This window comes from Colletotrichum costaricense, assembly GCF_030867565.1.
Source record: "Colletotrichum costaricense strain IMI 309622 chromosome Unknown Scaffold_7.1, whole genome shotgun sequence".
Lineage (NCBI taxonomy): Eukaryota > Fungi > Ascomycota > Sordariomycetes > Glomerellales > Glomerellaceae > Colletotrichum > Colletotrichum costaricense.
In genome coordinates, this window is record NW_026848236.1 from 2071442 (window position 1) to 2094554 (window position 23113).

At 53.2% G+C, this 23113-nt stretch overlaps 8 protein-coding genes across 8 annotated transcripts; 5 read left to right on the top strand and 3 right to left on the bottom strand.

The window, feature by feature from the left end:
- Positions 1-507: 507 nt before the first annotated feature.
- Positions 508-3647, bottom strand: CCOS01_07857 (fungal specific transcription factor domain-containing protein; the record flags this gene model as incomplete). Its single annotated transcript, XM_060456020.1, has 4 exons — positions 508-621; positions 690-1970; positions 2024-2704; positions 2796-3647. The coding sequence occupies 4 exons, from the start codon at positions 3645-3647 to the stop codon at positions 508-510; spliced, it is 2928 nt and encodes a 975-aa protein (XP_060313912.1).
- A 2271-nt stretch (positions 3648-5918) lies between these two features.
- Positions 5919-6326, top strand: CCOS01_07858 (uncharacterized protein; the record flags this gene model as incomplete). The annotated part of the gene is made up of 1 exon (XM_060456021.1): positions 5919-6326. The coding sequence occupies one exon, from the start codon at positions 5919-5921 to the stop codon at positions 6324-6326; it is 408 nt and encodes a 135-aa protein (XP_060313913.1).
- A 1857-nt stretch (positions 6327-8183) lies between these two features.
- Positions 8184-10268, bottom strand: CCOS01_07859 (uncharacterized protein; the record flags this gene model as incomplete). Its single annotated transcript, XM_060456022.1, has 1 exon — positions 8184-10268. The coding sequence occupies one exon, from the start codon at positions 10266-10268 to the stop codon at positions 8184-8186; it is 2085 nt and encodes a 694-aa protein (XP_060313914.1).
- Positions 10269-10510: 242 nt separating this feature from the next.
- On the top strand, positions 10511-12035 carry CCOS01_07860 (uroporphyrinogen decarboxylase; the record flags this gene model as incomplete). Its single annotated transcript, XM_060456023.1, has 4 exons — positions 10511-10784; positions 10843-10884; positions 10961-11890; positions 11962-12035. Coding segments are annotated over 4 exons (1320 nt in total), but the record flags the coding sequence as incomplete, so codon positions are not given.
- A 793-nt stretch (positions 12036-12828) lies between these two features.
- On the bottom strand, positions 12829-13351 carry CCOS01_07861 (uncharacterized protein; the record flags this gene model as incomplete). Its single annotated transcript, XM_060456024.1, has 2 exons — positions 12829-13087; positions 13161-13351. 2 exons carry the CDS (start codon positions 13349-13351, stop codon positions 12829-12831), a joined length of 450 nt encoding a protein of 149 aa, XP_060313916.1.
- A 4947-nt stretch (positions 13352-18298) lies between these two features.
- Positions 18299-18711, top strand: CCOS01_07862 (uncharacterized protein; the record flags this gene model as incomplete). Its single annotated transcript, XM_060456025.1, has 2 exons — positions 18299-18557; positions 18635-18711. Coding segments are annotated over 2 exons (336 nt in total), but the record flags the coding sequence as incomplete, so codon positions are not given.
- A 39-nt stretch (positions 18712-18750) lies between these two features.
- Positions 18751-20305, top strand: CCOS01_07863 (uncharacterized protein; the record flags this gene model as incomplete). The annotated part of the gene is made up of 7 exons (XM_060456026.1): positions 18751-18827; positions 18887-18965; positions 19057-19256; positions 19315-19451; positions 19543-19663; positions 19748-19790; positions 19868-20305. The coding sequence occupies 7 exons, from the start codon at positions 18751-18753 to the stop codon at positions 20303-20305; spliced, it is 1095 nt and encodes a 364-aa protein (XP_060313918.1).
- Positions 20306-22695: 2390 nt separating this feature from the next.
- On the top strand, positions 22696-23026 carry CCOS01_07864 (uncharacterized protein; the record flags this gene model as incomplete). Its single annotated transcript, XM_060456027.1, has 2 exons — positions 22696-22790; positions 22936-23026. 2 exons carry the CDS (start codon positions 22696-22698, stop codon positions 23024-23026), a joined length of 186 nt encoding a protein of 61 aa, XP_060313919.1.
- Between the last annotated feature and the right edge of the window lie 87 nt (positions 23027-23113).

Consider the following 23113-nt stretch of genomic DNA (forward strand, 5'->3'; position numbering starts at 1 on the left):
GTGCTGTATCAGTCATTCCCTTTTTGCCCCAACGAGTAGATGCACATTATCGAGTTCCGATGTCAAGTAAACTGTCCTGGTTCAAAGAAATTCTGGCTCGTGTAAGAGACTACTTCTATTACGCACAACCTCATGCAAACACGACACCTACATCATCCCCCAACTAAACTCCCTCCAGGCATTTCAGTCGTTCATGATGAACCATTAGTACATCCCCCATTGCTAGTCCTCCTCTATTAACACTCGTGACCAAGGGATGTCTTCCCATTCGTGAAACTTTTCTCCCTCTGTGGAAGACTTCGCCCCCATCAAACTCCGCATTACGCATAAATCAAAACCAAACAGACGTAAAACAAAATAGCCGTGGTATCGTGGGATCTTTTGAGCTTCAGCAGCCAGCAAGCAGTAGCTTTCCAACCCATTGCACATGGTCGCGCAAATGGTCGAATATATTGATGCAGCAAAATAAGCATAAACAGCAAGAAATATGCCCTCTTATATCCACGTTCATCGTTGAGCCCAGTGGAACCCGTTCACCAACCCGAGCGTTGGATCGTTGAAGCCGGAAATGTTCAGTTCGCCAGTGTTAGGATCGTGAGGGAAAAGACCGTTGATAACATCCTAAGAAAAAGAAAAAAAAAAGTCAGTAAATTGCGAATTACTTGTGTTGCGGTACGAGATGAACTTACCCAGTCTACGCCCTCGAGAGGATTCATCATATTCATCGGTTGCGAGGGCCTGTGACCGCCCATACTGGCCCCGTCGCTGACACTTTCTGGACTGTCCGCGTTTACGGGTGGCATGCTCCAGATGGCCTCGCCGTTTGACACACCCGCAAAGACGATTCCTGGAGGCGGACCTTGCATCTGGGCGTTGGGCGGAGACGCCATCCCCGGAGACCCCATGCCGCTCATCGGTGAAGATTGTTGCATACCAGGACCACCCATGCCAGGCTCTGCTTTGAAGCCCATCGGCATGCCCTGTCCTGGATGTGGCTGCTGGGCATTTTGTCCCCCCTGATTCTCGTTTCTCACGTTGACGGCCGTCTTGTTTAGCGGTGCTCGGGAGGTTCCTGTCGGCGCACGCATCTTGCGCATACTCTGGTATGTTGCCATTTTGCTCATGATCTCCCCCAAAATCTGCAAGCCCTTCATCTCAGGCGGTAGATTCCGGTCTGTTCCGAAGACGTAATCCAGGCAAGCCCAGATACGGTCGGCCTCCCTGTTCTGCGGTCTGTAGTAGATCTCAGTGGCCAAGAGCAGAGCAATCTGGAATTGTTGGTAGGCGCCTAGATACCAGGCCCAGTCTCGGAATTGCGGGTCGTTCTCAAGCTGTATCGAAATCTCAATGATCATGATGCCAGAAGTGACGAGTAGGTTGTTGAGGCGGTGGGTCATGGGACTGTTGGCGTTGGCGTGGTAGGGGTGAAGGATCATGACGTGGAGGCGGTAGAGGAGCAGATTCATAACCAACTTCGCGTAGCGTTGAATCGGGATTTCGCCATCGAGTAAATGTTCGTACTTCTCCACCATTCGCCGCCTAAAGTTTTCAATCTTCTGGAGAACAGCAGTGAGTGTCGTTTTGCGTGTTTCGAGCCTGCGGCGGTCCAGCCAGATTACGCGCATCATCTCGTTGCACTCGGTCCGAATCGCTGATAGTAAAGAAGAGGTCCACACGTCTGCGGGCTCAGGGGGTGGTCCGGCAGCGTAAAAGTCTTCTTCTTCACAGTTGAGCGGGAGCTTGGTGTCGTAATCTTCCCTCCTGATAGCCGGCCTGGGGCCTTGCGCTTCGCAGGTGCGGATATCGAGGAAGCAGAGTTGATGCCAGATGAGTCTACGAACGTGAGTGTCCAGAGGATTCAGTCCGTATGTCTCTCCGTCTCTGTGCAAGCCCATACACTCGGCCATCCTGACAGCGGCACCGACCAGAACAGAGTGAGCTCGAGATACCTCGGCTCTGCAGAGCGGGAGCTGTGATTGATGTCAGTCACGAGCTTGCTGAAACATAAACAGGCGCAACGTACCATATACATGATGAAAGCCTGCATGGTCTCCACTCTAGTTGTGCGTAGGAAATTGGCCTTTCCGAGAGCTCTCTCTGTCTCAGTCTTCATTCGGTCGATCAAGTTGGCTTTGGTGACGCCAAACAACGTCCTTACTGTCGGATCGTCCATACTCACGGCGGCACTGAACCAAGCCGCAAACATGACGGCTTGAGTGGAGGCCCTGGGTTCAATGTTGCTGTAGACTTCATCCCAGAAGTTTACATACTCAGCCTCAAAGGACGGTCTGTGAACACATCGTGCAATGGGGTGAACTGCTGCAAAGTATTGTTGCGTGAGTCGATCAGCAGCCTCCTTTTGAGGTAATCTCCTATCAAGAGAGAGGGCCTCGGGGGTGTGGCCAAAGAAGAAGCCGCTCGAGGGGGGAATGTAGGATTCACCAGGCCTCAAAAAGTCGGGGATCGAGTCACCAGAGCTTCCGCTCACGACAGACATGGCATCCATGCCGGGTGGTGGACCACCAAAGCCGGGATACCCAGGAGGCGGTCCACCACGGGGCGGCCCGCCTCGTCCGGCCCCGCCCATGCCCCTACCGCCCATCATGGCCATCATTCCTCCCATACCACCCATCGGGCCACCCATCGGACCGCCCGGGGGTGGACCCCCGGGGGGACCGCCCGGGCCAGATATACCGGCCGAGATCTGACTATTGCGTCAGAAAATCGCTAGCTCGAGACAAGTGATCAAGATTTGGGATTGAACTGGTGAAAAGTAACAGTAGGATTGGACACACCTCTTCAGCTATTCTGGGTCTGGATAGGCCACCGATGCGCTCTGTGATACGCATGCGACCAACTTGTACACCCAGGTCAATGAGATCGTCGGTTCCGTCTGCGTCTTCTTCGTACGTGACATCGAGAGCCGTCATATCTGTGGGCTCTAGATCGCGCTCCTCGGCAAAGTCGTCCTCGACATCGTCGGCGAGGATAGCTTGCTGCTGGGCGGCTCGGGACGTTTTGGCGACATCGCGCTCCAACTGGCGCTCTAATGATCCAACCTTCTCCTTGATCTCTGTCAGACGGAGCTGACTGGCCTCATCAAGCTTGGGGCTAAGGTAGACGCAGTCGCGCGAAAACTTCATGCAGTTGACACATGGCTGAGACTTGTTGCACTTGAGCTTCCTGCGCCGGCACTCGAGGCAGGACGTAATCATGCGCATGCGCCTCCGGATAGGCTTGGAGGCGGGACTAGGCGCTCCCGACACAGAGGCGGCCGGGGACGAAGGGCGGTTGGGTGGTAGACCGGTCATGCCGTGCGGCGCGGAAGATGTTGCTGAGCCCGGTGAATGAGCGCCAGGCATGAGATCAGAGTTTGGTAGGACGCGGGGGCTCGTCATGGAAGGCCCTTGTGCGGTTGGGCTCACGGGATTGATCGAGTAGTACTGTGGCTGGCCATGGGGTGATTGCGCGGGTGTTTGTAAGTGAGAGTGGCCATGATGGTAGGCGTGTGCTTGTGCGTGAGCGTGCGAGTGCGCGTGTGCGTGGTCCATGGGCTGAGCCGAGTAGACGGCACCACCACCGGCGGCGGCAGCGGCAGCGGCAGCGGCAGCAGCATGACGTGCAGCGGAATAGTGCCCAGAATCCATTTGATGGTTGGTTGGCGGTTCGGGCGCCGGTCTGATCAGATCTCGGATTCTTGTCAATGGCCGAGCGTTTGGAAAAGGAGGGTGTTATGAGAGGCTGTCGGGATGAAAATCGAAGCAAACAAGACGGTCATTCGTTGAAGAGAGTCGAGGATGCGGTCCAAAGAGGATAGAAACTGGGAACGGTCGAGGGTTACCTGGGTGTTCCGGGGGGAGTTACGGACGTAAAAAGGGACGTGGGAAGCTACAGCCTACGGGTGCGAGCCGGGTAGCCAGTGGTGAACGGAGATATGTGAGAGGAGCGGGCGGGACATGCAGGAGAGTTGATTTTTAGTCTGGTCCCTGGTCCTGGTCCTGGTCCTTGTCGTGGTTGTGTGTGATGGTGCTTGCGGGTGGTGGACGACTAATCCCAGTCCGAAGGATTGAGATGGTGGTGATGGTGGTGGTTGGGTGGGCGAGTAGGCGAGCGAGGAGCCAAGTATGTGAGAGGAGGACAAGTTGGGGGTGGGCGCGCGCAAGCCTATGTAAGTGCCCATCCACGTACGAATACAGCTCTCTCTCACCCTCTCACACAGACGCCGGTAGATGCGGAGGCCGGCGAAGAAGAGGGTATCCTCGATTGGGACTGGGTTTGAACTTGATTTGTGTCACTTCCTGTCCAACAACGGACAATAAGAGGACGAAAAGGAGGGGTGGAGGGGCGTGGCCGAAAAGGAAGCTACCTTGAGGTAAGAGACAGAGAGGGGGGGAGAAAGAGAAAGGAAGAGACACAAACGTGGGAGTGAGTGACATGGAAAAGAAGAAGAGAACAAGAGGTAGAACCAGCAGGGCGAGACACGAAACGAACGAAGCGTGTAACTGTTGCGGGAAGATGGGAGGATGGAGGATGGTGGGAGAGGTGTGTGGAGCAGAGTACGTGGTAGAGAAGAGCAGAGCAGGATGAAATGGCCCAGAACGACCTTCCCGCAAGGCAAAGTATGCGGTACCCGGTACTTCGAGTGGCCTAGACAAAGAGGGGATGGGGAGCAACGCACCTTCTCGCCGAGTCTCCGCATCTTTCGTACTGGCTTCTCAGTAGTGGCCGCAGCAGCACCCTCCTCGGGGAATCAGCGGGCAACGTTAGGTATCTAATGGTGGGCGCACAGCATATACTTACGCAGCAGAGTACCTGAGGTAAGGCAGCGGGACGGAGCAGGCGAGACCTGCTGGGCCGGTTCGCGTGTGCGACTGGGCGAGGAGATCCGCCGCAGGTACCGGGTACTTCCGCATGCGGGGGTTCGGCACCCCTGAGCTCTTTCTCTCTGCCCAAGACACACCTCCCGGGAAGGAATAGTTCATCGCAACATCACGCAACATGTTCAGGGCGTCGTCTCTTCGCTAATCTGCGCACAACACTGGTCTATAAAGGTACTCCGTATTTGCACCATGTATCCGCGTTTTGATAAGTACCTTTCCAGAGATACCTTGCCCTCCTCACCTACCTTAAGGTACTAAACGTCTGGACTGGACGAAGTTACGAACCCTACGATAATCCCCCATGGAGGGACAAAAGCAGATAAGCTCTTTCTCTCGCCATGTTTCTCAATCTTTCTGAGAATGGAAGTACATGTCTCTCGCCGTCTTTCTCTCTCTCTCGCACTCTCTGGGCTGCCGTTCCCTTGACTCTGCTTAGCTGCCGACGGGAGAAGCTGGCGTCGGCGTTCCAAACCGTCCGGAACGTTCCCATCTTTCGCTTCTTTCCTTTCTCTCTTTCTACCTTTTGCGGCGGTACTACCCGTACGGCGTGTGCGGATAACCATATGTCGTAGCTACCTGCGCCATGCTATGCCACCTACGAGGATGCCGCCATCCCGTGGCCATGCCGCAGCCTGTCCCGTGTCTGCCCTGTCTTGTGGCATGCCTATCACTCAACTGTTATTACAGACGTGTCTTTGGATGAAGAGAAGCGAATGGGACAACGCTGCTCAACGTGCAGGGTTCTTTTGCTCTCGTTTATCATGGCACATACGGGATATCCGTCGCGTACGGAGCTACAAGTGTCCATACACTATGCCCGTACTGACCAGCTCCAATCTTGCATCAACGTTTGCCTCTGAACCCTGAGTCTGTGAGTCTGTGAGTCTGAGTCCCTGACTTGAGTCTAATGAATGATAGACGGCGGGCCGGCCCCCCCATGCTACCATGTCCCCTCCAACCATGCGAGCCACGTTCGTCTGAGCAAAGGTCATATTAAGGTCAGAGGAGGCTAATGTCGCCTCAACGGGCCTACGGCAAATGTCAGTCGAGTTCTATGTCATCAGTCGCGAACCGACGCCGTCCACGCCCTCTCACTGGACACAGCCCACCCATCTCGTTTTCCTTTGCTTTCTTTTTGCGTGCTCATCTTTGCTGCACGTAATCAAGAGGGACGTGTTGGGGGAGATGGAAGGGGCACGCCAATTATGCCACGGCCGAAACGAACCCTTCTTTCTCTGCCTTTACCCTTTTCTGCCACCTTTCCTGGGCTTCCTCTACCCGTACGGAGTTATGTACTCTCCAGGGCAGGTTGTATTAGCTCCAAGAAGTTGCAGCATCCTCCCCCTGCCCATCACATATCCTCAATCTCTGCCCGCCTCCGCCGCCCGTCAACCCCCCACCTCGATGAGCAAAAATTTGTCCAACAATGTTACGATTTGGGCATGAGCTGCCCCGATTCCATCCATTGAGGAAGAATCAAATGCCATGCAGATACGTCGCCCCTCCCCTCGTTCCCCATCCGCGGACCGCAGCACCGCAGGTATCGCACGTCAGTTCCTCGAGGAGGAGTCCACAGCCTTAGGTAGGTACTCGCGGTACTATGTATGTACGGAGTACCTACAGGCAGTAGGGAGCTTGGGTACGAACTACGACGTAGGTACCGTAGCTCCAGTGCTCCACAAGGGACCAAACCTAATCAACGATGGCGCTGCTTCCATCCATCTTCCATACATTCCAGACCTCGTCTTAGGTTGTTCGTTTTTTCTTCTCAACTTCACACTCACAGACAATGCGTGGTCCACTCCCCCAACCTGGCGAAGTGAGAGCCTCAAGTGGTTAACCCAGAGTCTCATCCACCCAAATGCAGCGACGGTAGCATCACCTCTCCCGCACACAATCTCTCTTTTGCTGCTCATCGCCTCACCTCACTCGCCTCTCTCTCTTATCGGCCCACCCCCTCCCACCCGAATATTCCGGCTTCCCGTCCACTAACAAACTTTGCCCGTTTTCTCTGCACTAAAGCCTACCTCAGTCTTTCACCAATATCGAAACACCTTTCTGCTAATGTCCAACCTATGTGCCTGGGCTGAGAGGCAAAAGGGCCCTAATGTAAGGTACGGTATGATTACATGATACACCCTTTGCAAATCTTTCGCCCCTTGACCACCGCCACCCTGGGTGACTACTAAGGTAGTAGTAGGTGTTGCTCTGAGTCTATTCAACTCACCTAGAACCAGTCATCCGGCCGCCTCCCCCGTTTCATAGGCCGCAAATGACTATGATTATCCCCCCTCTACCCCTCCGCCTCCCGTCCGTCCCGGGGGTGAGGTGTCAATCGACCGGGCGGCGCCGAACGAGGCTCCAAGCCCACCACAATCCAACCTACTGTCCCATATTCCGCCCACTGCCCGCAAAGGACACAAACACATTCACGGGCGGCGAGAGACAAAACCAAGACCCAAAACGTGAAAGAGCCCCAAAAATTGATTGAAACCAAACGAATTCTTCAATTTAACCATTCTCCAACTTACGACAATGGGAAACCAGAATCTAGGTTTTCCCTGTCTCATACCATTCAAACAAAGGAAAGAAGAAGAAAATGCACGAGACTTTTCGCGACCTCGCGACTTCCTCGGTTTCGAGCACCGGAAGGGAAACGTGTGTGTGTGTGTACCCACCCGCCCACCAACATGATCTCTCATTGTACGCATGCGGCCAGAAAAGTCGAACAAGCTCACACACACACACACTCTCTCTCTCTCTACATCAACCAACCTTGCGACCCGGCCGAGAGCCCGTACGCCGTCAAAGGGAACCCAATGGAATGCCGTCCGGCGCCGTCCTCCTCCTCCTGCTTGTTTCGCCCGCCTGCTTTGCCAATTCATACATTCCAGCGTTCTTCGTTGCTGCGGCTCGCGGCAGATGCTGCTATTTTTTCCCTCGTGGCAAAAGCTTTGAACGAACCGAATCAGCTTTCCCGCGCGATCACGAAACAAGGGGCCCTGTCACTCCCCTCTCCCATCCCATTGCAGAATTCCAATCGTACTGGGCCGTGCCGCTTCTTTGCTGGTTGTAGATGCGAAAGGTACCTCACCTACCTTTTTACCTTCTTGTCCCACCACTCTTTCTGCCCACCATGATCGCCCTCGAGTACCACGGGCACACGCTACTCATCGTCTTCCCCCCCTTTCACGTCTTTATTGCTGGGTCCGAATGACTTCATCTTGTATGTGTTTGACGTAGTATTTGAATATGTGTGAATGTGGGTGTGTTTGTATTATTCTCTAAAATACACCCAACCATCTACCATTTGCTCCTTTTCGGAGCCCCAATCGCCTCTCTGATCCGCTGGGCGTCCGGCACCCCTTCAGCCTCACGGCACCTCTTCCTCTCTAGTTCGGAATTGGCCTGCCTCCACCGTTGCAGCACCCGGGCGACGAGAGCCCTCTGCTCGGGTCCCCTGGACTGTCCTATTACATCAAGCAACCAGAGCAGGCGTTGCGTCCGCCCGAACTCGCCCTTCTTGAGCTCGCGCGTGGCCACCTTGGCGATGGCCGCCATCGAGCGGTTGCTGAGCGGCACCTTGTTGTTCCGGAGCCAGCTGATGCACCTGGACATATCTCGAAACGTGCTCCTCTCCGACCGGTTCGTCGCGCTCGCGAACCACACCGTCATGTTTTCCATGAGAGCTTTCCTCCTGATCGAGAGCTCGTGCCGTTTCGCTTCGTACCGCTTCATCTTGCCGTCTCCGCAGTGTACTGCCCACCAAATGTCCCGGGATGTTACCGATTCGTCTCTGATCATGGACTTGATGTAGGGCACCCAAGCCGTCCAATGCCACTGTGACTCGATTCGGCTCTCCAGCTTCTTCTCGTGTGAGAGCAGGATCGACCTTAGCCTGAGGGCCGTCTTGTGATCGTGACTGGCTGACGCGACTCGCATGAACGGCATGACAGGTATCGAATCCCTGGTTTCCGCAAAACGTTGCATCGAGACGATGAGCTGGTCCTGGCGGCCGAAGCGACTCAGCAGCTTCATGAGGTTTTTGATTAGCCAGACATGTTCTCTCCTCAAATGCTTTGGTTTATCGTGCTCAATTTCGCAAATGCCGGCTACTAGGGCAGCGAGGCTCGAACTCGCATGTCTGGACGATTCGCGGTCCCAGAATGCTGCGACAGCCTCGTGATCGCCTAGGTACCCACGGCTAGTCCACTGCTGGAGGACAAGCTCGCTGAGATCTCGGTCGTCGTGCCAGGGTAGCTCGCGGTCAAAGTATTTGGACCTGACGCAAGCGTCAAAGAGATAGACGGAGTCGACCCGCGGCATGTGTGCCAAGACCTGCAGCCAAAGGAAATGAAGCTTTTGGCGGGCTTCCTCCTCAAAGACCACTGAACCTTGATAGACTGCGATTTCGATCCCCTCGAGAAGCGCACCGTGGTTGTCGGGTGACAATTCGCGGAGCGCAACGCCAATGTCCGCGGCCCGTCTGCGCCCCGTCAACTGAGACACGGCTAGTGTTTGCACTGCCGCAATGATGCCCTCGTGGACATCGTTCAGGTATGGGCGAGGGACCGCATCGAGCGTAGCCTGGAATAAGAGAATCGTCGCGTCATTGGCCCGCAGCTGAGACGTCCGATTCAGCACAAGATTCCAAAAGCTCGCGTCAAACTCTGACGGGCCCAAAACTTTGGAAGATGCGATTCCGTTGACAACGGCCGAAAGAAACAGCTCAATGGCTGTGCTGACCGTCTCGCCGTCAGCGCTTGTCCCGGTCAAAGACTCGGGGAATTTCGAAACAGCCAAGTCCACGGCTCTGGGATCGAGGGCACCCAATTTCAGTTCCTTTTGAAGCCCCTCGATAAAGTCGTAATAACCCGAGTCGATCGCGTTCCGTGTCGATGCCGCAACGGCGGCTCGGGCTTCAGACAGCCGATCGTCAAATGTGGAGGCTGGCGCATTCTCAATGCCGTTCCGGTCAACTTCCTCCTCTTTCATCTGTTGTTCTGACATTGACCATCTGTAAACACGAGATAGCAGAGATTGACTTTGCTGGCTCTGTAGATCATCCCTCTGGTCCTTTGATGTACGAAGTGTCGGCGGTTGCCACTTCCATTGACTCAGATCGACCGGGAACTCAATGGCCCAGGGAGGTAGGGTCGAGTGTCCGTCCATGTGCATCTCTGCCATCCTTCTCTTGCCCAGTCTTCGTCGATTCTCCAGCGGGCCGGGCACAGAGCTCGATTTCCGTCTCGTGAGGCGTGATACGTGGCAGTAGCGCTCAAAGGCGCTCGCCAACAGACCATCCGTGATCCATACATTGTCGGGCGAAGCTTGAAGCTGTTGCTGGACGGCGCGGCAGCATCGGACGGTTGGTCGTGGCGGCGGCATTGCAGCCCGGTCGCGAAGGGATCGAATGGCGACGGGCGCGTGGGTAATCAATTGATCTTGCTCGGACTATATCATTGTCGTCCAGGTCGTGAAGCTGCTTTTGCGTGTTCAGTCGCGGGCGGAGATTGCCAATTGGCTCGATTTGATTCGATGGAGACTATTCAGAGCTGTTTGAAGAGAAGCGATAAATGGAAATTGCCAGGGAGGTCGAAAGAGCTTTGGATTGTGGGCCCACTCAATAGCGGAGTCAAGCCACAACGTGGCTGGTGCACCTGCCGGACCGTCTGCCTCGGCGACGTGCGCAGGGCGGCAGGGGCGCACAGGAGGCGGTGGACGGGGGTCCTGAAGCTTTGGCGGGGTTTTGCAGCGACCGAACCGCGGGGCACTTTTTGGATGATCCGTGGAACGGCATCTCCAACATCCGCCATCAACACCTTCAATTCCCACAGCAGGCCGACAAGATGGAGTTGACATTTGAGCCATTGAAGAACGACCTGCTCTTGCGCGCAGCAAGAGGTGAGTATCTACCCCTAGTCCACTCGTCTAGTCAAATGCTGACCTACTCGATTTCCAGGCGAGACGGTTGAGCGCCCGCCATGCTGGATCATGCGTCAAGGTAACCCGCCCTTTCCCGTCCTAAGAAGTAGGACATGAACAAATGAACAGCCGATTCCTGACAACCTGCGAAAAAGCCGGCCGCTATCTCCCCGAGTACCATGAAGCCAAGGGCACCCGCGACTTCTTCGCCTGCTGCCGTGACCCCGAGGTCGCCAGCACCCTGACCCTGCAGCCGATTGAGCGCTTCGCCGGCCTCCTCGACGCCGCCATCATCTTCTCCGACATCCTCGTCGTGCCCCAGGCCCTCGGCATGACGGTCGAGATGGTCGACAAGAAGGGCCCCCACTTCCCCGAGCCGCTCAAGACCCCGACTGACGGGCAATACGAAAAGGTGTTGTCCAAGAACGTCGACGTCGCCTCCGAGCTCGACTACGTCTACAAGGCAATCACCCTCACCCGCAAGAAGCTCGCCGGCCGTGTGCCCCTCATCGGCTTCTGCGGCGCCCCCTGGACGCTCTTCTGCTACATGGTCGAGGGCGGCGGCACCAAGCTCTTCATGCAGAGCAAGACGTGGATCTACCGCTACGCCGAGGAGTCCAAGGCGCTCCTGCAAAAGATTGCCGAGGTCTGCGTTGAGTACCTCGCGCTGCAGGTCAAGGCCGGCGCCCAGATGATCATGGTCTTTGACTCGTGGGCCGGCGAGCTCGGCCCCGAGGCCTTCAAGGAGTTCAGCCAGCCGTACCTGTCCTACATCTCCGAGAACCTCCCCAAGAAGCTTGCCGAGATGAACCTGGAGCGCGTTCCCATGACCGTCTTCCCCAAGGGCGCCTGGCACGCTCTCGACTCCGTCATTGACATTGGCTACGACGTCATCGGCCTCGACTGGCTTCAGGACCCCGCTGAGGCTGTCAAGATTCGCGGCGACAGGCGTGTTACTTTCCAGGGCAACGCAGACCCTGGCGTGTTGTACGGTACCCATGAGCGCATGACGGCGGCTGTCGAGACCATGGTCAAGGGCTTTTACGGTAACGGAAAGAAGGGATGGATTGCAAACCTCGGCCACGGTAAGTCGCGTTCAATTTTATTTGCTGCATTTTGTACGGGGAAAGGAAGAAGGCTGATAATCTCATGTTAGGCATCACCCCGGGCGTCAACCCCGAGGATCTCCGATTCTACCTGTCAGAAATTCATCGTTTGACGAAGAACTAAGCAGGCAACGAGTCGGTGGGTTGTGGACAAAAATCAAGAAGCGGCAAGTGATGATTGGAAAAGTGGATATTCAAGTATCAAGTCACAATACCTACAAGGCGTATTGAAAAAGGAGCGAAATAGAGTGACATAGCATCAATCTTTTAAAGGCATCTTCCTGGAGACAGTAGTGCCTTAGGACAATCTTGGTCGAATCAAATGAACCCTCTGACAAAGCCTCATGAGTAGAAGGAAACATAATGGCAACCATGATAACTTTAAGCGTCGCAACTTCAAAATGTGCTCCTGTAATAGTACCATAACAGTTCCTAGATTTCATGGTCAAGGAAGATATCATGGTGAGGAGCACAAGCCAATTATATGGGATAAAATAAAAAATTCCATTATGCTTTTCCTTCCCGTATCGTAATTATCCTTGAAAATCATGTCGACCGTGGTATCAAGAACTTTTTTTGTGTCGTTTCAACATCTTCAAACAAAGTCGCTGGCCATTAGCGACGCTTATTGTTTGCCTCCAGCAGAGAAAAAAAATCCCCGATCCGTGAAAACTCCGTGGCAAAAGCGCTGTACAATGATGGCCTGATAAGAAACAGTTCTCTTGGACATTCCAGTCGCCGAAACGATGAAGAAGGCTTCAGCGCCCTGTGGCGTCCAAGCGTGGTCACCAACTCAACAATACGCCATCGCTAATGACTCCTCATACCGAGAAGAGACACAATGCAGACGTAAATCCCGCCCATTGGGGGCGCAAGAGAGAAAGAACAGAAGAGAAGGAACGAAGCAGGTGACGGCTTTATGCCTTCTTGGTCAGGTTGTTGAACCACTGCTTGCCCTTGGCGGCGAGACCGTTGGCGTTCTCCTCGGAGCTGCGGCGCGGTGACGGGCTCTTGCTCTTGCGGAGGGTGGTAGCAGACTCGTCGTCGTCGACGGCGCTCGCGCCCTCGGCCTTGGCCTTCTTGGCCGCGGCCTCCTCCTCGGGTGATCCCTTGAAGACATTGGCGGAACCACCGCGGCCAAAGTGGGATGCGCCGGCACTCTCGCGTCGTGGGACACTAGATCGAGAAACTCATGTTAGCTTTGGGTCTTTTATTTGCTTCTTCCGAGTTCAATGGGGATAGCACTTACGCCTCAACGTCCTGGCGCAAACGAGTCTCGTAGGGGTCGGCGTTCTTGGCCATGTTTCCGCTTCCGCCGCGGCCCGTGGTGACGACAGATGTCTTCAAAGTCGGGGTCTCGAGGTCCTTGGGGGTGATCTTGGGCGACTTTGAGGTGTCGGCCATGTTGCCGGCACCGCCGCGTCCGTGTGATGCAAGCATTTTTGGAGTTTGTGATGTGGGATTTGGTGTGGGAAAAGTGTGTGATATAAACGTCTTTATAAGACTCGGGAGATGTTCGTGCTATTCCGTCTTAGATGGTCTAATGCGCAATCGCTCTTCGGATGGAATTGTCGGGTTGGATTGGTACGTCAATGGTGCAGTCAGGTAGGCAAAAGTATGACTCTATGATTTCTCAGGGAAACGGATTCTCCGTTTTGTATGTGTGTATGGTGGGAATGGGTGAGCTAGAGGGGTGGTGCCTGACGGGACAAAGGAGCTTTATAGGAACTGGAGAAGGATCACACAGCAAGCACATAATATCTGGTCTTTGTTTTACCTCCTAGGTATCCGTCCATGTGAGGTGCTTCCCTCCCACAGGGAAGGAGGAAGAGCAAGGATGGGATTCTCGGCTGCAAGCAGCAGCTATTGCGCGACCTTTCCCAACTACGGCGCAAGTCATCCTTGGCCTTGCCTGACGTAGGGTGCGCCAGCCAAAAAAGTTGATCACAAGGTCAATCATTCTTTTCTTGCAACAGGCTCCTTGGCTGGCTGGTTTCTCCACATACGCGCCATCCCCGGGGGTGTGCACGCCTGCGTTCGCTGCTCACGCACGGCCTCGGCGATGAACGACCTTGCTTGAGCTTCCAAGCTTGTTGGCCTCTCGGTCCACCGATCTGTCCAGGTGCTCTTCCATAAATTTTCTCTCTCTGTCTCTCTCTTGCTGTCCACTATAGCGGTGGAGAATGTACCTACGTCTCAGACCGCGCTGGCGGGAGAATAGGTGGGCCAGACCTGAAAAAATTCTGTAGCTGCGGGAAGAGAAAAATTGAAACGAGGCCTCGATTCTCACAGGCGTTGGCGGAGAGTCATGGGAGAGGGGAGGGGTGTACCGTGTGTGGAGGGGCAAACGTTGACAAACTAAAACGTAATGAAAATAATGACATCCAGTCGAAAACACCACGCACCCGCTGAATAAGACCAGGCACGAACAGCGTTTCTTCCCACCCCCGGCTACTGGACCCCAACAGGTAAAGTCCCGAGGGGGTGCCATTGTCGTTTTACGGTTTACCTGGGAATTCGAGTCACTTGATGGCAATTCTTTAGCCGCTCGCTTCGTGCCTCATGGCAAACACGCGAGAGGGGAAGGTGCTGCTGCGTGTAAGTGTAAGTGTGAAACGCACATTCGGTGTGCAATCCAGGCGCCAGCGGTAGAGAATTGAGAGGGTCTGCAGTGCTGCACTATGCAGTCCTACCCCGGATTTTTTTGCATGCTCTGTGCCATGGGTTTACTTCGCACTACGGATACTTGAGGTTGCAGGAACCACCTACCTACCCTGGCGTCGTTTGATCATTTTGTGAACACTTGACTTGAAAAACCCCCCCTCTTGACCTGTCTTTCCTGGCAGTGCCTCGGGATTGCGCAATTCCATTCGTAGCCCAACCGCATCGCCCGGTCCGGAGCGGTCATGAAAATATGGTAGTTCTAGGCTGGGGGCGGCAGTGTTGGCGGTTGCTTGGCAATTGCGCGAATTTCGTCCCAGCCGAAGAGCGAAGGCGAAGAACCTAGGTAGGCCTGGGCGAGCTGTAGGTATGAGAAAAGCTGGGGCAAAGGAAATTTTCAAGCAATTTGCGCTCCCCGTCATTGTGCATTCCCTGGGCTGTTCTTCCTCTTTAAGGCCCGGTGGCTTGTCTGTGAGACATGGTCTCGCTACTAGGTGAGGAAGAGAGGAAAGTAGCAAAGTGCCGCGACTCATTTCTTTCAACGATTCCCTGCCTCATTCGTCTCCTCGTCTAGCAGTCAAATCTATCAGGGTACTCGGTAAGTAGACTTTCTTATGCATTACGGAGTACTGGATATTGATACCCGCGTGATATCTACACTAGCAGATGTTACCCCGGATTTCCCAGACATATGGGCGACGGGGACAGTGGTGATGATCCTACGTAATGATAACTCTGCCGAACAACCAACCAGTCAGAAGCTCAATTTCTAACATCCATTCAGGAACAAGGTAGCCGCACGCGCGCGGGGAATGCGACTGAATTGGAGTTTTTCGCTATAATATTTGATATGCCGCTCTGCAGACTTCTGACTTGCTTTGCATCTTCGCCCCCTCGGCCCTTCGCCTCGAGCTGGCGTGCTTCGGTAAGTTCTACACCCAAGCTTTCCATTTTTTTGTTGCTCCGGAGTCCGAACAAGGTCCAAATTGGCTTTCCGAGCTAGCGGGAGCGGCGACACCGAAAACTCGGTGTTGGTCCCTTGGATCCTTGGGGGGAAAAAGAGAGAACTACGTCAAAGTAGCCACATGATGGAGCTCTTCAACTCGTCATGATTGGCTCTTCCCACCTGGGATCATCACCAAACCATCATTCAGTATTCTGTACGGGATACAGAGGTACGAAAACTCCGTACACAGTTCGGCCCAGAAGTAAAAGTCTGCCCAAGTCTTCTGCCCGGCCCGTTTGGTCGGTCTGCGGCCTGCCCCGGCCATGTTGCCCCAGGCCCCGGCACCCGGCGATCTGCATTCCTGGAAAATTTTCCGAAGGTACGGTCGTCGTTGGGCGAGGTGGTCGTGAAGAGCGGGTGCGAGGGAGTTCGGCTTGGACACCCTTAGTATTCAACACCTGACCATGTCACTTTCAAGTGCTTGGGCATGGCTTCTGAGCAGGTCCTTTGGTTTACATGACGCAATACTCCCACCACCACACTATGGCTAGCGATTATGAGCACTAGGCTTGGCGGGCAGCTTGGGACAGAAATGAACGGGAGATTGGATTATGTCAGCCAAGGCACCTCATCATCCCTCGTGCTTACCTAAGGCTCGCAGTCGAGTAACATAATCACCTCTTCACGTGAGATATCAGAGGATCAGCTCTTAGCCGCTCCGAAGTCCAGCATTCAGAAATCTGGGCACATTCATGAACCGTGAATTCCTTGGACAATGCCATGCAAAACGGGGATGGAGAAATTTCGATTCCTATTCCCCGGTGGAAACAGAACGGCATAGGATATTGAGGCTTTGCAATATAAAGTCTCATGAGGCTAACTCCCCACCCCGTCTCAGCTCTAACATAGATAAGTCGCTTGCCATTTATTGCAGGCCCATCAGAAGCTGCTTTTGAGCACCTGAGCTAGCGAAATACCTGCAGCATTAAAACAACTTGGAAAACCACAATTCTCTAGCCACATCGCTTATGTTTCACGGTCTTGAAAGGAGGGCTATGCCACTGTCGACAAATCATTTACTCTCCGAAGCATAGGATCATTCCCTACATCTCTCGTTGGCCATGAATACCTTCACCTCCACGCCCGTCTTACGCGGATTGGACGCGATTTGGCCGGCTAGGTGATTCAGTGATATGGTGACACAAGCCTGCCCCCATCTTATGGGGGATTAGGGTATCATGAATTCATGTGGATGGCTTCTCAGCCGCAACTTCAGTCACAGCCCTGCTTCGGGCTTGGATGATCCAGCTCGTCTCTTGAAAGAAGTTTCCTCTGTAATGAGACCTCGTAACTTCAGAGTACAACCAAGCTGGTTCGACTAGATATGTTGAGTACTTTGCGTTGCCAAGGTTTTGACCAGCTGCCTTGCGGACCTCATCTTGGCCAGCGACTGCTATTAGATATACAATCGTCTCACCATATGTCGCCATCGTCTTCATCAGGAAGCCTGGCTTGCACTCATTCACCTATTGGTCAGCGGAACTTCCCACACCTCATCTGATGACCTGCCCAGATCATCTCGTGGCTGAAGTCAGCCCTTCTTCCCCTTGTGCGACTTGGACTTTGTGTTCCCAAGCCCGTCAGCGACGATGATCCAGCCATGCCGGATGTCGGCCTACCAGTATCGCCGTGTAGGACGCTCAAGCATGCTTCGAATCGAGGGCTACCACGGGAAGAAGACGGACTCGGGCCATGCTCGTCTGGCCGAAGCCACCATTGACGCCGCCCGAGCTTCCCGAAAGACCTCTTGAATAACGCGATCAATTCTCGAATCTGAGATACAGCGTCATCTCCGTGTCTACAAATCTCGCTTCGTCTAGGGTATCACAGTCGGTTATATAGCAATACCAGCCGAGTCCACTCTCCCTTCCCGCCTTCTCAATGGTTGCAATAACCGACTTAAACGAAGACCCGAGTCAATATGCAAACTGAGCCGTTGGCGAACCTGATTCTCGGGTTCTGCAGGTAAACGTGGCTGAGCGGTGGCGTTCTCGCAACGTGAGCCACCCTACCTATTACATCGGACGGCTGCTGTGATGTGATCAGCTGGCGAGACACTCGCGTACTCAAATCCCTGGCCAGACCTAGGTCGGGACAACGAGAAACATAGCACGGGCTTGACATGATGGCAATTCTGCGCCCGCCAGACACGACCAGTCCGTCACGGTTACCAAGTGCCGGACAGATGAGACTAGCAATGCGGGAGACACTAATGCGACGCGGCATGGGCGGGTTCGCGGACGGGCGGGCAAACCCTTTTCGACGATAACATGAAAGTGATCAACCATACATGAGCCCAAGTCGGACCTCTCTCCGTCCCTTAGATTCGGAGGTCAACAAGTTCGGCTCTCCCCTCACTTGTCTCGGCGAACGCTTGGATAGCTTGAAAATAGAAATGACCTTTCACGGACGGTGATCGCCTCCTGGGCATCGTCGCCGTTGCGGGTCCGTAGGAGAATGGGGACAGAATCAGTACTGTCTGAGTCGTGTCGTTCCCCCCTTAGAATGTCTTTGAAGTCGCCATTGAGGGGCATGAGGGGGAACGGGAAATGGGGGAAGCTTCCGACCCCGTTGATGTTTGGTGCTTTGTAGTGCTGGCGCTAAAACTCACCAGCGATAGCTGACGATCCCCCATCCGAATGCAGCCAGATACTACATGAATCAGGCCCTTTACCAGCCATCCGTGTGTTTCTCTTCATCGACTGTTAACGCATTACCTAGTGTCAACGTCGAGTATTTGGAGGCGAACCCCCCGTCATTGGAGAACCGCTCACCTCGAGCTTGCGATTGTGGCTTTTGAGTTCGTTGTTGGCTCAAAGCCATCTTTGTGTCGAACGGGTCAAGGCAGGCTCGCAATTGTGGGTTTGTTCTGGGCATCTATACCATGCTTCCCCCCTTCGAAAGCCGCATGCGGTTCAGTGGCTCTCGGGACTGGAATGCCTCGTCGTTCCGACAGACCACCGCGCCGGCGATATAGTCGTGAGTGAACCCCTCCCTGTGGAACCTTGCCAGTGGCCTTGATTTTGATGGAGGGTCGGAAACTGATTCATCAAAAGAAAGAAAGAGAAAAGAAGATTCTGGGGTTGGAAAAGTATCGCCATCATCCGGTCATCAGCGAGCCTTACATTCTTGACACCAGCTTGGCGGGCATTCCGCCGGAGGCACCGCCGCGATGGCTATGCCACTCAGCACGAGAGCAGAGTGCTGGGTTTGGTACGGCCTGGCGATTGGTGCGGTCGTAATGAGATAGTGAGTAAATCATATTCGATATTTCCCAAATCCAGTCTCATACTGATGTTCCGATTCAGTCAGTCTCAGTACCTCGTCCGCAAGCGCAGGTTCTTCGACAAAATGACTATAGACGACATATTGATGGCTATAATAGTCGTAAGTCTTTGCATCAATCCTGCCGCAGATATCCATGATGTCCACAATTGATCTAAGTTGTTGCGGCTGAAGCTAACTTGCTATCTCTCAGCTAATATACACTACCTCGATCTCCGCACTATACATCTACTTTGACATCGTTGCGACGACCGACTTTGACGCCCTCACTCCGGATGAGTATGCCGCAGTTGGTCGCAAGATGGGAATACTGAACATTCTATCCGAAACATCGATGCAAACAACACTTTGGGGTAATAAGTGTTGTTTACTGCTATTATACAATCGCCTGACGTACGTGTCAATCCCATTTGCCATCGCTTTTATAGCACAAAGTGCTCACTGTTAGCAGTCTCTTTGGCCATTATCGAAAGACTTGGGTCAGCGTTGCAGCTTACACCGGGCTTGCATACGTTGCAGTCATCGTTTCACTATACGGAGGGTGGTGCAGGCCATTTTCCGAGTACATGGAGCTTCAGCCAGAAAACGGTGAGTCTCTTCCTAGACTGGAAGCCGATGGCATGAGATCAGCTGTTTCACGAACATCTTTTTGGAAGGAAGCTGACTCTTGCTTCTTCAGCGGAATGCTTGACATGGAAGAACTACAACATATTGCAAATCACGATGAACCTATCGACGGATCTGGTGCTTCTTCTAATCCCGGTCACATTGATCAGCCGGTTAAAGATGAAAATCGGAAAGTACGTACGCCCTTTTCGTGTTGTGTAGACGACAGGATCTTAATCCAGGATAGAATTTGAATGCTAAATGCGATATCGCTACAGAAAACTCCTTCTCATCTGTCTCTTTAGCATGGGCGTATTCGTTGTAAGTTCTATCCTGAAGAGGCCCCGTCTCCTCCCGTCATACAAGTCTCGCTTTGCTAACTAACGTCTCTCAAACAGATGCTTTGCGCAATCCTTACCAAGGTCGCCGTCTTCACCTACTCAACCGACTTCGTCTGGTTTATGTGGTGCGTGCGCGAGACGAGTACCGCGATGCTAGTCGGCAACCTCGTCCTCGGAATGCCCACCCTGCGTGCCGCGTGGCGGTGCGTCTTCCCGCAGAGCAGTATCACGCCTTTGCGAGATGGAGAATCCTCTGCGGGTACGGGGGAGACGTACGCGACGTATAACACGGCGAAGAAAGTCTCCCGCGTCGGTTCGGACGCCTGGTCGGCCGCGGAGCAACAGCACCACCACGGAGGCGGTCCGTCTCAGTGGAACTCGCCTCCCGCCGCCAGAGTCGCTATCAGTAGCGTCTACACGGATTTTGAGCTTTACGGGAAGGCTGGAGCTAAGGGGGAGACTAGGAGGTTGTCGATGGGGTCGGAGCATGTATGATATGACAGGGTTGGCAGGGTACACTCGACTGGATGCGAGGACTGCGGCTTTATAATATTTAATGTTTGTACGCAGTACCGGATATAAACGGATTCATCCCATTCCACAGGACGAGACGAACCATCTTCGGAATAGCCGCCTCGTGTTCACTAAATAACCGGCCAAGGTTCCTCTAAACTTAATATGCCGCGATGAATGTAGATCATCGCGGTCTGGCCACATTGGCCAGAAAACTGTTGATCTATACGGCACCTTCGTACTGGTTCAGTTCGACACATGATACCCGAATATGGACACCATATGTGAGACTTTCTGTCTCTGTTGCCATGTCTCCGTCGGGTGTGAAATCAGCTTCTTCCCCAAGTGCAAAGCAGCGAGGTTACCAGTATCAACAACCACGATAGGCCAGATTTTCTGAGTCAAACATCATTTTCCTGAATTTAAGTCTTTTGAAGCAAAAGTCTCGTGTATGTTTCTAGGGCCTTTGGCTGGCCTTGGTGACAATTCACGTATTATCTTATACAGGTTTTGGTAGATTCTGTGCCGAGCTTCGAAGCTTGTTGTCGCTTCTACTCACTATACGCGCGATCTTTCTAAGTCGCAGCCATGGCGGTTGACGGAAGGATCAGTGGCGAGCTCAGTGGTGGTCTCACACCTTAGTTCTTGTAATCTGGTGCGGGTTTGGCTGTTCGTGGGTACCTATGGGTTATCACGATTTGGGTTCCCATAGGTAAACGGGACTTAATGGGTTTTGGGTGACTGTGAAATTGGGGATCCAAAGTCCTCAAGTGTCGAACTGGAGACACTCGTGGGTTTCCGGGTAATCACCAATTGGGTCCCCACGGATTTGGATCCCGTGGGTAGAACTTCAGCAATTCAGGTTCTCATTGTTTGTTCGCTACTCATGGGTCCCGCGACATTGGGTCCTTATGGGTTGAGGATACCCATGGGTCATCGTTTCCATCTAGAAGCATCACTTATGTACTTGTTCATAGCCTACTGTGCAACCGGCAAAGAGCGCGGTCACGTTATGGTATAAGTTGCCATCCTCGTAATGGGAAGGAGGTCTACTGAGACGGTCCCTGTAAAGTCCATTTGGACACCAGAAAACTCTCAAATAGAGCAAAGCAAGGCAGAGACTACAGGACATACCCTTGCTTGTCCCTCTCACTTCGCTGGCTGGAGTATCTTGGTCGTCACCGACCTTAGCAAAAAGACCAAACTAGCAAATATTCGTTATCCACTCACTCCATCAACATCCAAAAAGCAAAAGAACATACAACACCAGGTATTCGCTGGTCGTCACCGACCCAACTACTAATCCGGCCCTCATTGGCTTATCTATGGGAGAGCGGACGGGATCCCGAGTTTTCCAATGGGTATGGTCGTATGTGTTGGAATGAAGGCATCGTGACATCCATGGAGGCCACACAGCACTACAGAGCAAGGAAATACCAACTTTCGCACAAATATCAGTCACTGCGATAGCTATACGGAGAGCTTTGAAAATAGATTGAACTCTTTTTCTTGAATTTTGCTGTTTCGCCGTTTCGCCTCTCAAGAGTAAGAGTAAGGGGGAGGTTGTGGAGGTAGGTTGCTCAGTCGATTCTTTACTTCTACCTCGTCTACTCCCTCAACAGCTAGAACCACGACTCACATATTTCTCTAACCCTTGAAGTGAAGGTTATTATTGTAGACTCCAGCACGTTTGTAACATACTAGTTGATATATGAAACTGGAAGATGCGATCGCCGAAGTTAGCCTCGGTGTAGTTACGCAAGCTCAAAGTACCTGCCTCGAACTGTCTTTGTATCTCGCAGAAACAGTAGCAGTTCAGTAAATCAATGACTTCATGTGAAATACACTGCTAACTACGCTTGCAGAATGTTGCAAATCAGCCAAATTACCACGCGTTTAGTCGCAGACAAATGCCTCCTTAATCCACCGCACTTTTTGGAGCATACGCACACATTACTCCTCAATACGGAGTTGGCAATCAAAATCACCGTTCTTCAGAATTGATGGCATAAATAGTAGGTTCCAATCCGGGTCAGTAGATTAGAGCCGGCAGACCATTCGGACATACCTGGATCGCCACGCCAGCCCGGTTCAATAAACACACTTCAGAGGGACTTAGCAATTGGAAACGTGCTAGCTGAAGTGATTTCTCAATCATGAAGCGTAGTTTGCATCACGTCTAGTGTAAAGTACCAAATCCTCGATGTAGCTAGGAATATGATGGGTAGACTCTAGCCGAAGCATCAGACATAGCAGGCTATGCACAGTGTAGAATAGAAGAACTATCACACCATGGTAAGTAATAGCCGTAATGATGTGGTGAGAATTGATGTTCTGACTTGCAGGCTCATTTCCACGTCTCCGTCGTCGAGATGTGTTTCTCGCCCAGGCCCGCAAGCCACCTCACTATGAGAGTGTATCTGGCCAAGTCGGAACTTCAACACAAGCGCAGAAGGTTGTTCAAAAGGTTTCACTTCGCGCCTTTGATAACAAGAGCTTACGCTTGCTCATTATATACGAAACTCCGCGCGGGCCTCTAAAAAGAATATCTTTCGTACATCGAAACCCATGCTCCTTCCTGCTCTTTCATAGCGACATGCTAATAACTACAAGCTCAAGTCCTGGATCAACGCTCTCAACAGAGCTGGCCCTCCTCCTCTCATCCGGCTGGGGAACCCGCCGCAGGCAGAGGCGGGTGCCTGAGCTGTGCCATACAAAAATTCAATAACGTGATGCCAAACGCCAGGAAAACCATAATGTGTTTTTGATGCCATGCTCTGCACATTCCAA